This window comes from Candoia aspera, chromosome 4 (genome assembly GCF_035149785.1).
Source record: "Candoia aspera isolate rCanAsp1 chromosome 4, rCanAsp1.hap2, whole genome shotgun sequence".
Lineage (NCBI taxonomy): Eukaryota > Metazoa > Chordata > Lepidosauria > Squamata > Boidae > Candoia > Candoia aspera.
Window position 1 is genome coordinate 111,230,665 of NC_086156.1, and position 12,679 is coordinate 111,243,343.

The 12,679-nt window shown below is 39.4% G+C and overlaps 1 protein-coding gene across 1 annotated transcript; it reads left to right on the forward strand.

Annotated features, from left to right (window-relative positions):
- The first annotated feature begins 2,068 nt into the window (after positions 1–2,068).
- On the forward strand, positions 2,069–2,983 carry LOC134497088 (olfactory receptor 6M1-like). The gene has a single exon (XM_063302800.1). It carries the CDS (start codon positions 2,069–2,071, stop codon positions 2,981–2,983), a length of 915 nt encoding a protein of 304 aa, XP_063158870.1.
- Positions 2,984–12,679: the final 9,696 nt, after the last annotated feature.

Sequence of the window (12,679 nt, forward strand, 5' to 3'; positions counted from 1 at the left end):
GCAGAAACCACGCTGAGACAAGGAATTAGTCTCTAGTGTTTATTAATGCTAATGTAGACAGAAAATCCTACCAAACTGAAGAACCATGGGAAATCCCAGGCCTATATCTCGCAAACCTCATGGTGGGTCTGTTCTGTGTCTCTTTGAATGACAACTTAACTCTTCTCTACTACGCATGCGTTTTCCCCTCTGGATGAGAGCTTCCTCCTGCTCACCTCCAGATCTCATGACAGAAAGGGACAGCTCAATGTTTATTTGTCCTGGGTGGCTTCTAGGGCTACTTGTCAACAGTATAAGCAGGAGAACTTCACTGTCCATGATGGTCTAGAAACTTACAGATTCCGATGTGTTACTTGAAGTAGCACTGATGATGAGGATCATTCAGAGTTTGAACAAATATGTTTCCATGGTTTGGGGGGCCATTAGATTGGATTGGAAGTAATCTTTATGACATAAAATTTCAGTCCCAGAGAACCAGGTTGGTTCTTCCTTCCAGAAGACATCGGCTTCAGTAAGAGAACACGTTCTTCATAGCCATATGATGCTTGGACCAAGGTTCTAGATGAAGATTCCCCCCATCAGTCAATGAGGAATGAGAGCAGACAGCACTGGGAATTTGACAGGACAGTGGGGAAGGCTCACTTGCACATCAACATCACCCTAGAGGCTTCAATTTCCGATTGCAAGCTCTGTTTGTCTTAAAAGGCTGCCTCTTATGGAAAGCGTATGTTACTTGTTCCGATAAAAAAACTAAAATCCACTCGTGGTAACCTAAGCGTTCCTGCATGGTTTTTCTGCACAGACTCACTTCTCCTCTGGTGCCATTTCCATACCCTTTTCACCTCTGCAAATACTGCTGAATGTATATTTCTTCTATATAAAGGTAGGGATGCTAGAGTTTTAATAGTATAGACAGTATCTGAGCAATCAATGTGAAAATAAATAATTTGAGTCCATAGCATGTAACAGCAGCAATGCGGCCAAGACAGTATATGAAATATCTCTTGAAATGGAGATAAAAATCAGCAAGAGAGTAGAGAGGGATGTTTGATTTTTGAAATCTAATGATCACAGTTCTGATTGGGTTAGTGGAGTGCTTCGGGAAGAAACTGAAGCTGTAATCCTACACGCTCTTACCTGACAGAAGATCCTATTGCAGTAAATGCATTTGATTTTAAGTACATGTGCACTAGATGGCAAAAGCTCTCCAGAAATAGATCTTAGTGTGTTTCATGTTACTTATACTATGTTGCATTTGATTGTATCCTTAATAGTGTCTGAAAATGCTCAATATTGAAGTTTTCCTTTTAAGCTTGGTTGGAATATTGAGGCTGTTTGATTTAAAAAAAAATGCAATTTAGAAATAAATACACTTACAATGGTTGACTTGATATATATTAACATTTAAATATATGTAAAAATGAATTATAGAAGTAAGGGACCTTCCTTCCTTCCACCCTCCCTCCCACCCACCCTCCCTCCTTCCTTCCTTCCTTCTCCCTCCCTCCCTCCCTCCCTCCCTCCTTCCTTCCTTCCTTCCTTCCTTCGTTCCTCCCTCCTTCCTTCCTTCCTTCCTTCCTTCCTTCCTCCTTCCTTCCTTCCTTCCCTCCTTCCTTCCTCCTTCCTTCCTTCCTTCCTTCCGTCCTCCCTCCCTCCCTCCCTCCCTCCCTCCTCCCTTCCTTCCTCCTTCCTTTCTCCTTCCTTCCTTCCTTCTCAAGAGAACTCCTTGTTTTATTAAAAAACACACCTGTCATTAGTGCTTGAAAATCAGTGATCCAAGTAAACTGATTTCCTCTGCAGTGTCACATTCTGAAGGAAAGTTACCATCAGTTCTCAGTTTCTGCTCCTTGGAAGAAATCATTTCAATGCTGGTGTGTTTCTATGAGAAGAGGCATGATGGGGTATACTCCAATTTCTTGGCTTCAGGAAGCTGTTTCTGGTGCCCTCTTGTGAGAAGGCTTCAGATTTGGACTGGGGACTTGGGAGGAGAAGGTAGAATGTTTTCTAATTGCACCAGTCTGCAGTGGGTTGTTTCCCTGCTTGATTCGTCTCCACCAGAAAATTCACAATGGGCTCTAGGAATCCGAATGGCACGGTACAAGTGACAGAGTTCATCTTAATTGGATTCCAACTTCCTAGGCCCATAGCACTCTTTCTTTCTTCATTGCTTCTGGTCGTGTTTTTCTTTACCTTAGCTGGGAACCTCACAATTATCACTCTGGTGAGTGTGGACCAACGCCTCCAAACCACCATGTACTTCTTCCTCTGCAACCTCTCCTCACTGGAGATCTTCTTTGTCCTGAGGGTCATTCCCAAGATGCTGGTGAACCTGGTTTCCTTGAGGAAATCTATCACGTTCCTAGCCTGCGTCATTCAGTGCTATTCTTATTTCTTCCTTGGTAGCTGTGAAATCATCCTGATTGCCGTGATGGCCTTTGACCGCTACATTGCGATCTGTCATCCACTGCACTACACCATCATCATGAACGGCCGTGTCTGTGTGAATTTGATACTGGGCTGCTGGATTGGTGCTTTCATGAATAATTTGGGGCCCATGATTCTCCTGAGCCAACTGTCCTTCTGCGGCTCTAATGTTATCGATCACTTCTTCTGTGACTATGCTCCAGTGATAAAGCTTTCTTGCAATGATGTAGAGATCCTCCTGGCTCTTGAGGCTATCCTCTCTGCACTGATGTTACTCAGTTCCTTGTGTGTAACTCTTGTCTCTTACCTCTACATAATTGTCACTGTCTTGAGCATGCAGGCCAGGGGCAGCCGTAGGAAGACATTTTCAACCTGTGCCTCTCATCTCACAGTGGCCTCCATCTTCTATGGCAGTGCCATCTTCATGTACTCTTTGCCCAGCCAGGGTCGGTCTCGGGATGTCCAGAAAGGAGTGGCAGTTCTTACTGCGGTGGTTACCCCATTGCGGAACCCTTTTATTTACACTCTGAGGAACGAGAAGATCAAAGATGCTTTCTGAGATGGTTTGCAGAGGCAGAAATGTATCTTGTGAGAAGGAAACCATTGGAAGCACTGAGCCAACCTTGGCTGATCCCGAAGAAATTTAAATAGAATTGGACTTTGTTGATACGTGGATGAGAGAACAATCACCTACTGCTCTAGGCTAGGATTGTATCTTTCACTCTCCTTGTGGCTTTTATCATACTTTCCAAGTCTCAGTCAGAGGATTGTATCTGGTGATGTACTTTCCAATGCAAGGAAATAAATTGTTTTCACTCAGCTGATTTGAGGATGTCACATGACCCTTGTGAAAAATTCCCTTTTGTGGGTTTCCGGTGTGGGAGCAATGGCGTCGGGCTGAACTCTACTGAAGCTCTACAGGTAGAGTTCCCATTGCGGCTTGATAGGACCAGTTGGAAGGTTTTTCCAGATCGAAAGCAACTCCTGGTGAAAGGAGCCGTGAGTGAGAAAGTGAAAGCGCTCTCCGGACAGCTGACAAGCAAGAAAAACGGCAGACATCGCTTCTTTGCGAAGCAGAGATTCAGCTGGGAAGCACTTTCTTTTCGGTAAGCAGAAGCTGCAATTGAACGTCTTGTTAAAAGACAATACCCTCGACCACCCCACTTCCTTGGCTATTTTACAACTCAATAGAAGAACGAAGAAGAGACTAAATGTAGCTGTAGAGAGTCAGGAAAGCCTGGTGAGTCGCTTTATTTCAAAACGTAGAGGGATTAAAGGGAGAAAATACGGACTACAGGAACAGAGTGCAAGTTAATTATTAACATATAGCAGCCATTTTCTTGCCACTATATTCCTTCTCGCCATATAGTGGACTTGGTGGACCAAAGCTGTATAGTAAGTTTCTCCTTATAACGTGGTGGATCTAACCTTTAAAATACTGTGTGTATTAAATGAACACTTTAACAATGAATACCAGGAGGCAAAACAGAAGAGAATCGGGAGCAGGAGAAAATGACGGACTTTGAGCAATGTTTGAAGAGTTTTCTGGAAGGACTTCACAAACAATCTTGCAAAATGTAAATTTAATGTTGGAAAAACGTTTTGAAGATTTTGAGAAATGACTGAAACAAAATTTAGATAAAATAAATGAGAAAATAGATGGGGAAATAAAAAAGGCGATTGAACGAGTAGAAGAATTGGAAGTTGAGAAAGAAAATGAATTAGACAGAATAGCTCTTATAGAACTAAGAGACAAGGAATTCAGCTTGAGGTTCAGGGGCATACCAGGAGGAAAGGAGGACGGGATATAGGAAACAATAGTCCGAACACTAGCAGACTTACTAAATTGGGAAGAAGTTAAGATGGAAGAGGAGATTGAGAAGATGTTTCGTATAAATTCAAAATATGCATAGACACATAATAAGCCTAGAGACATACTGATTGACTTTTCAAGGAGAAAAACTAAAGAGATGATATTACAGGCACACTTTGACAATAGAATTAGAATTAAAGGAAAAGGTATTACTGTGCTCAAAGAAATACCGATAAGAATTTTGAGAAAAAGAAAGGAATATGTAGGTTTAATGGAAAGGTTGAAAAGAAACAACATACCATTTTACTGGGAGAAATTAGAGGGGGTAAGCTTTACCTTTCAGGAAAGGAGGTGTAAGTTGAATTCAATGCACAAGGTTAAAGACTTTCTAGAAAGATACAAAAAGGATTTAGACCATATTAAGACAAATATCAAAGAAACTAGCAGAGAAGAGTCAGCCACAACTTCTAAGGAATACGAAGAATTACTGGCGTGATGCTATTAGTTATGTTATTTGGAATATCAATGGGGCAAATAGTCCCCCAAAAAGGAAAAAAAAATCTTTCACCATCTTAAAAATTTGAATGATGTTATTTGCCTTCAAGAAACACATATTAAAAAAAGGATGTAAAGTATTTACTTAATAGAAAATTGGGTAATGAATTTGTATCAGGAAACAATAAGAAAATAAATGGTATAGTAGTATACGTTAAATCTTATTTAAAACCATGTTTGCTATTTTCTGATGATCAAGGGAGATTTTTTGGGAATTGAAATTGAAGTTCAAGGTATGAAAATAATTGTAGTGGGCGTATATGTACCCCAGAAAGACACGAAGGTGTTTTATGAGAATTTAATGGAAGAATTATTAAAACATTCTTATACCTGCTGGATATTAATGGGTGACTGGAATGGGGTTACGATACCAGTATTAGACAGAAAATCAGACAAACAAATTAAAGATAAACAGGGAAAATTACCAATTTTATTTTTTTTTGAATTAATGGAAAATTTAGCTTTGATAGATGCATGGAGACATAAAAACGGTTTAATGAAAGACTATACATTTTTTTCTGATAGATTCAAATCCTTTTCTAGAATTGATATGGTATGGGTAGCAAATAAAATAATAAAAGCTGAAATTTTACCAAAAACATTTTCAGACCATAACCCAGTGAAAGTTATACCCATGAGGATTTCTAAAGGTACAAAATGGAGATTGAATGAGAGTAATTTTTAAAAAGAGGGAGTAACAGAGGAGTGTAAAAGGAAACTAAAAGAATTTTTTGATATAAATTTGAATAATGAAGTGGATATTAGAACTGTTTGGGATGCTAGTAAGGCTGTAATGAGGGGGCATTTTATATCTTTGAGCCATAAAATAAAGGAACAGTATCGAGAAAAGGTTCAATTAATAATGAATCAGATTAAAATAAAGGAAAGAGAATTACAAGAAAAATCATCAGATGAAAATTTAATATATCAAATCAAACTGCTACAACAACTTGAACTTATGACAATAAAGGATATGGAAACAAAATTACATTATGCAAAACAAAGAAATTTTGAGTTTGCTAATAAACCAAGTAGATGGCTGGCTTACAAATTAAGAACAGAGAGATAAAAAAAATGATTACTAGAATAAGAGACAGTGGGGAAGATGTGGGAGATAACAAAGGAATTAAAAGAGCATTTTTCGCTTTCTTCTCAAAGCTATATCAAAAGCAGGAAATTTCAGAAGAAAAAAAATGATAAGTATCTTAATAACCAACATCTTCCCAAATTAACACAAAATCAGCAACTCAGTATTAATGGCCCGATTACTAACCAAGAAATTATAGACGCGGTAAAAAAACTTAAAATAGGAAAAACACTGGGCCCTGATGGTATATCTAAGGGCTATTAAAAATTATTTTTAGAACAAATTTTAACGCCACTTAAAGATTTAATGAATTCTATTCTGATGGCGTCCAAGATACCCGAGTCATGGTCTGAAGCAAATATCACTCTTATCCCAAAAGGAGAACAAGATCCCACTTTAACTAAAATCTATAGGCTGATTTCGTTGCTTAACAATGATTATAATTTTTTTATGGCAATATTAGCTGAAAGATTAAAAATAGTCCTTCAAGAAATTATAAATAAAGATCAAAATGGCTTTCTACCAAAAAGACAAATAAAAGATAACACAAGAACAGTGACAGATATTTTGGAATATGCACATCATCATAATGAAAGCCAAATAGCCTTAATATTTTTGGGTGCTGAAAAGGCCTTTGATAATTTAAATTGGAGATTTATGATCAAGGTATTGGAGAAAATGGAGTTTGGAAAAGACTTTACAAGGGGGATCAAAGCAATTTATTCATCACAAAAAGCTAGAATAATAGTAAACGAAGAAGTAAGAGATAACTGTAAAATAGAAAAGGGAACGAGACAGGGATGTCCATTGTCACCTTTATTATTCATTCTTGTCTTAGAAGTTCTTAGTAGAGAGATAAGATCTGATAAACGAATAGAAGGGATAAAAATAAAAAAAAAACAAGTATTTGAATTGAAAGCATTTGCAGATGACTTGGTGTATATTTTACAAAACCTATTAGATTCAATAGACTATTCATTGAAAAAATAACAGAATTTGGAGACGTAGCAGGATTTAAAATTAATAACCAAAAAACTAAAATATTGAGTAAAAACATGACCCAAAAACAACAAGAAATTTTAAAAGAAAAAACTGGCTTTACAATAGAAAAGAAAATTAGATACTTGGGTATAATACTTTCAGCAAATAATAATGCATTATTCCACAACAACTATGAGAAAATGTGGTCTGAGATTAATTTAGATTTAGAGAGGTGGAGTAGGTTACAATTATCTCTTTTAGGAAGAATATCTGCAATTAAAATGAATATATTACCAAATATGTTATTTCTGTTCCAAACAATTCCAGTTTTAATAAATGAAAAAAACTTTTAAGTTATGGCAAAAAGACATTTCAAAATTTATATGGCAGGGAAAAAACCCAAGAATTAAAGTTAAATTATTGCAAGATGCCAAAGAGAAAGGAGGCCTGGGATTAACTGATCTTAAGTTATATCTGGAAGCTTGTTGTTTTCTATGGATCAAAGACTGGTTAATATTGGAAGATCAAAAACCTTTACAGTTAGAAGGATACGAAATTAAATTTGGTTGGCATGCTTATATCTGGTATGAAAAAGTAACATTGAACAAAGAAGTTAATAATCACATTATTAGAAAAATGTTACTTAAGACCTGGGAAGAATACAAAAGAAGATTACTTCCAAATATACCAAATTGGATATCACCATTAGAAGCCCTACCAAGAAGAGAAAGCTTAGGGGACCAGACTAAATGGTTAAGTTATAAAGATCTACTAAAATTCAGTCAAGGTGGTCTGCCTATTCTAAAATCTCAGGAAGAACTACAAAATGAAGGCCGCTCGTGTAATTGGTTTACTTACCTCCAATTAAATGAACGATTCAAGTTAGATAAAAAGAACTATAAATTTAAAAAGAAGGATCAGAATTTGAAAAACAATTATATTTAAATAATGATCATATTATTACAAAAATGTATAAAATCTTGTTACAAGCAAATCAAGAAAATGAACAAGTTAAAACATGCATGATTAATTGGGCAAGAAATATTGGTTATGACATTCCATTAGAAAAATGGGAAAAATATGGACTAAGGATTTAAAGTTTCATTATGTTATAATTTAAAGGAATTTTTTTATAAGATGATGTTTAGATGGTACTTGACACCACAAAAACTAGCAAGAATGTATAATAACACTTCAAATACATGCTGGAAATGTCAGCAAATGGAAGGAACATTCTATCATATGTGGTGGACTCGTAGCAAAGCAAAAAAAAATTGGGCACAGATTCATGGTACGTTTCAGAAAATTTTAAAGAAAAAGATGGGGAAAAAGTCAGATTTTTTTTTATTAGGTCTCTTTGATGGCGATTGACAAGAAAAATATAGTAATTTGATGCTTTACATGATCACAGCGGCCAGATTAGTAGATGCACGGTATTGGAAAAGGGAACCTATTCCAACAATGGAAGAATGGATAACAAAACTTATCGAATTAGCACAAATGGCAAAATTAACACGTTTAATGAAAGATAATGATATTTTGAAGTTGAAGGAACCAATTTTAGATTACCTGTATGCAACTGATGAAAATGAAGCAATGATATTGGGTTTTGTATTGTAAAGAAGCGAATATTTTGAAATAAATAGTAAAATAAGAGTTCAAAATGATCGCGAGTTACATTAGGGGTTTTAATATATATCTTTAGCTAGTTTAATTGGAAACCTCTTACTCATATGATTTGTCATGTTGACACACCTATTTTCCTTAGGAAAGAGAAAAGTTAAAATCATAAGACATTATAGCAAGATGTGCAGAAATGTATGTTGATTTTTTTGTTAATTTGTTTTGTTGAAAAATCTTTTTGTATATATCTCTTGTAGAATTTTTTTTTTTGTAGAAATTTTTAATCAATAAAATCTTGCAATAAATAATAATAATAAAAAAGAAAAATGCCCTTTTGTATCAATGGGCATCAAAAATGCCCTTCACAGTATCAATACTGTTTAAAAAACATAAAAGACACGTTTAGTTGATATAGTTTCCATAATTTGATTTGTTCCCAATTGTAATTTAAGTCTTTTGTGAAGAAAAACTGCAACTGGAGGATAGAGCAGAAACAGATGTGAAAAATATTTAGATGTATGTGAATATGGAGGTTGGGAGGAAAAGAAGTAAGAAGCTGTGTCCAGACACAAATCCGTTACTGTTGGGTCATCCTAGCAGGACTGCAAGGGAAAGAAAGTGTGTTGTGAAATGCCGGGTGGGCCATACACCATCAATAGTTCAACACAACACTGCTTTCCACTATTTCTCCAATCTTGCAGCCCAATACAGCAGTGCCCCAATGCTTCCTGAGAGGGCTACCCTTTCCACACTTCCTAGCTGTGTAAGGAAAGGACCATCAGCCAGATGGATGGGTGGGATGAAAGAAGTAGGTGGAAAGATTGGGAATCATTCATGGTCCAGATGGAGCTTTGCATTCAAGTTGAATATCGATTGGGTTTGATTAAAAATCCAGTGCATCCTGACTTTTCTATTGCAGGAAGAAGGCATTTATATTGAACCAATACCAGCTAAAGCTTGGGGGAGGGGGGTTCCCTAACACTATAGTGAAATGGGCAGTCCAATCTTGGACATAAGACCATCTTTGATATAGTTATTTCTCCCAAAAGATGAAGCCTTATCCATTTAAAACCTCCAATAAGGTCTGTCCCATCACTACAAGATATCACTAGAAGGAAAATATGTATTTAATATGTAATTGCATCTGATGTTCAATATAAATATATTATTGTAAGCCGCCCAGAGTCCCCCCGTAGGGGAGAGATGGGCGGTGAATAAATTTATAAAATAAATAAAATAAATAAAGTTCAGTGTGTGGAATAACTGCACGCTGAAATTTCCTTGGGTGAACCCCTTGCAATAACTTTGGGGTCTATATATCACATTTCATATATGATATATTACTCTTTTTATTACTCTATTTAGTATTTTACATATCATATGTTTATAGACACTTAGATTTGATAGAATATTAGTCATGATAATGCAAATCCATAAGATTGTTTTTAAATTTGATGAAGGGGCTCATTTACATTGTGATCTAAATGCATTTTAACATTGAATTGGAACTTGTAAATTCAACTTTAAAATTCTTTTAAATCAGATGGCTCATATTTTAAGGCTAAGGCTAATGTTTATTGATTCTAATTCTATACCTTTATAGAATTGTATCTTGTACTGGTCACTGACCATAATAAAACTGAACATATATACTGAACTGGGTGTCCAGTTTACAATGAAAGATAGATAGAAATATAAAACTATAAAACCGCATAATACAGATAGAATAAATATAATAAAAACCTCGATGGTTAAAAGTTCTTTATGATTTGCAGGCAGAACTGGGTCCTTCTAAGAAACTAACCATCCCCAGGAATGGCTACTCTCCCTCCCGCCCCAGGCATAATTACAGAACCAGGTCTTTAGCTGTTTCCTAAAGTCCAGGAGGGAGGGAGCCAATCTCACTTCCAGGGGAAGGATATTCCAAAGGGCAGGTGCTATTGCAGAGAAGGCCCACCTCCTGGACCCTGCCAGATGGGATTCTCTTGCAGACGGGGTCTGTAGCAGGCCTTCTCTACACGACCGGGTGGGACGGGCTGATGTGATGGGGAGGAGACGGTCCCTTAGGTAACCTGAACCCGTGCCATGCAGGGCTTTAAAGGTGATAACCAACACCTTGAACTGGACCTGGAAGCATACTGGCAACCAATGCAGCTCTCGGAGCAAAGGAGTGATGTGTGCTGATCTTGGGAAAGCCAAGATCACCCACGCAGCTGCATTTTGCACCAGCTGTAGTTTCTGGATACTCTTCAAGGGTAGCCCCATGTAGAGCGCATTGCAGTAGTCTATATGGGAGATAACCAGGGCATGAGTGACCGTTCGAAGGGACTCTTGCTCCAGGAAGGGGCATAACTGGCGCACAATACGAAGTTGCACAAAGACCCTCCTAGCCATGGCTGCCACCTGCTCTTTGAGCAGGAGCCGTGAGTCCAGGAGGACCCCCAAGTTATGCACCAGGTCTGCCTGGGGCAGTTCAACCCCATCCAGAATTAAAGATGGCAATTTCCCAGAAAGTGAGGAGCCATTAATCCACAGCCACTCCATCATCCCCGGGTTCAGCCACAACCTGTTGTCCCCCATCCAGGCCCCCACAGCCCCCAGGGACTCAGAAAGTGTGGCCACAGGATCACTTACTTCACCCAGGATGGAGATGTATAATTGGGTATCATCTGCATATTGATGATACCTCACCCTGTAGTGACGGATGATCTCACCCAGTGGTTTCATGTAGATGTTAAAAAGGAGCAGAGAGAGTACCAAACCCTGCGGCACCCCACAAAGGAGGGGCCGCAGACTGGATCTCTCGCTCCCTATCAACACCGACTGGGACTGACCCTGGAGGAAGGAGGTGAACCAGCACAGAACTACACCGCCCACCCCCAACTCCCTAAGTCAGTCCAGAAGGATACCATCTCGATGGTATCGAAAGCTGCTGAGAGGTCAAGAAGAGCAAGGATGGATGCACTGCCTCCATCTCGCTCCCACCAGAGGTCATCCATAAGTGCAACCAATGCCGTTTCCATCCCATAACCAGGCCTGAAACCTGACTGAAAGGGGTCTAGATAATCCGTTTCATCCAGAATCCTCTGGAGCTGCAAAGCCACCACTTTCTCAACCACCTTCCCCAAAAAGGGGAGGTGGGAGACTGGGCGGAAATTGTCCAGTACAGTAGGGTCCAGTGATGGTTTCTTGAGGAGGGGGCACACCAGCACTTCCTTAAAGGCTGCTGGGAACACCCCCTCTCTCAAGGATGTGTTTACCATCACCTGGACCCAGCCACATGTCACCTCCTGTGCTGCTTTCACCAGCCAGGAGGGGCATGGATCTAATTGGCACGTGGTAGCATTTATAGTCTGAAGGATCCTGTCCACTTCCTCAGGTTCAACAGGATCAAACTTGTCCCAGATAACCTGATAAGTACGTTCCCTGGGTATCTCCTCCGACTCTGTCTCACGCTTGGGGTCCAACTCGGTCCAGATCAGAGCGATTTTATCCTGTAGGTGCCCTGAAAATTCCTCCGCATGTCCCTGTAGATGGAAGTCTGACTCCCCTTTCCCTAAAAGGGATTGGGTAATCTTAAACAGGGCCACCAGGCAGCATTATTCAGATTCAATAAGAGCGGAGAAGTACTGGTGCTTCGCTGCTCTTACCGCCACAAGGTAGGCCTTAATCGTGGCTCTAGCTTGTGTTCAGTCTGGTTTGGCTTTTGTCTTCCTCCAGCAGCACTCTAGGTGTCTCTTAACACTCTTCAAAAGTCTCAGCTGCTCTATAAACCACGGGGAGTGCCGGGTTTGGGTGGGCAAAAGGGGCCGCACAGGCGCGATCCTGTCCAAGGCTCCGGCCACCTCCCTATTTCAGGCAGCAGCCAGGGCCTCTGCTGGAGCATGCAGGAGAAACTCGGGTATAACCCCCAGCTCCCTCTGAAACTCAGCCGGGTCCATCAGTTGCCAGGGACAGACCAATCAAATGGGTCCTGCCTCCCTGCGGAGGGGGGCAGCACGAGAGAATCTCAAGGCCACCAGGGCATGATCCGACCATGACAAAGGGGAAAGCTGTAATTCTCCCCTCAGATCATCTTGCCATTGCTCTGACAAGAAAACTAGGTCCGGGGTGAGGCCACTGTCTCTAGTCGGGTCCTGAATAATCTGGAACAGGTCCATGGCTGCCATGGTAGCCATGAACTCCCGGGCTGCTTC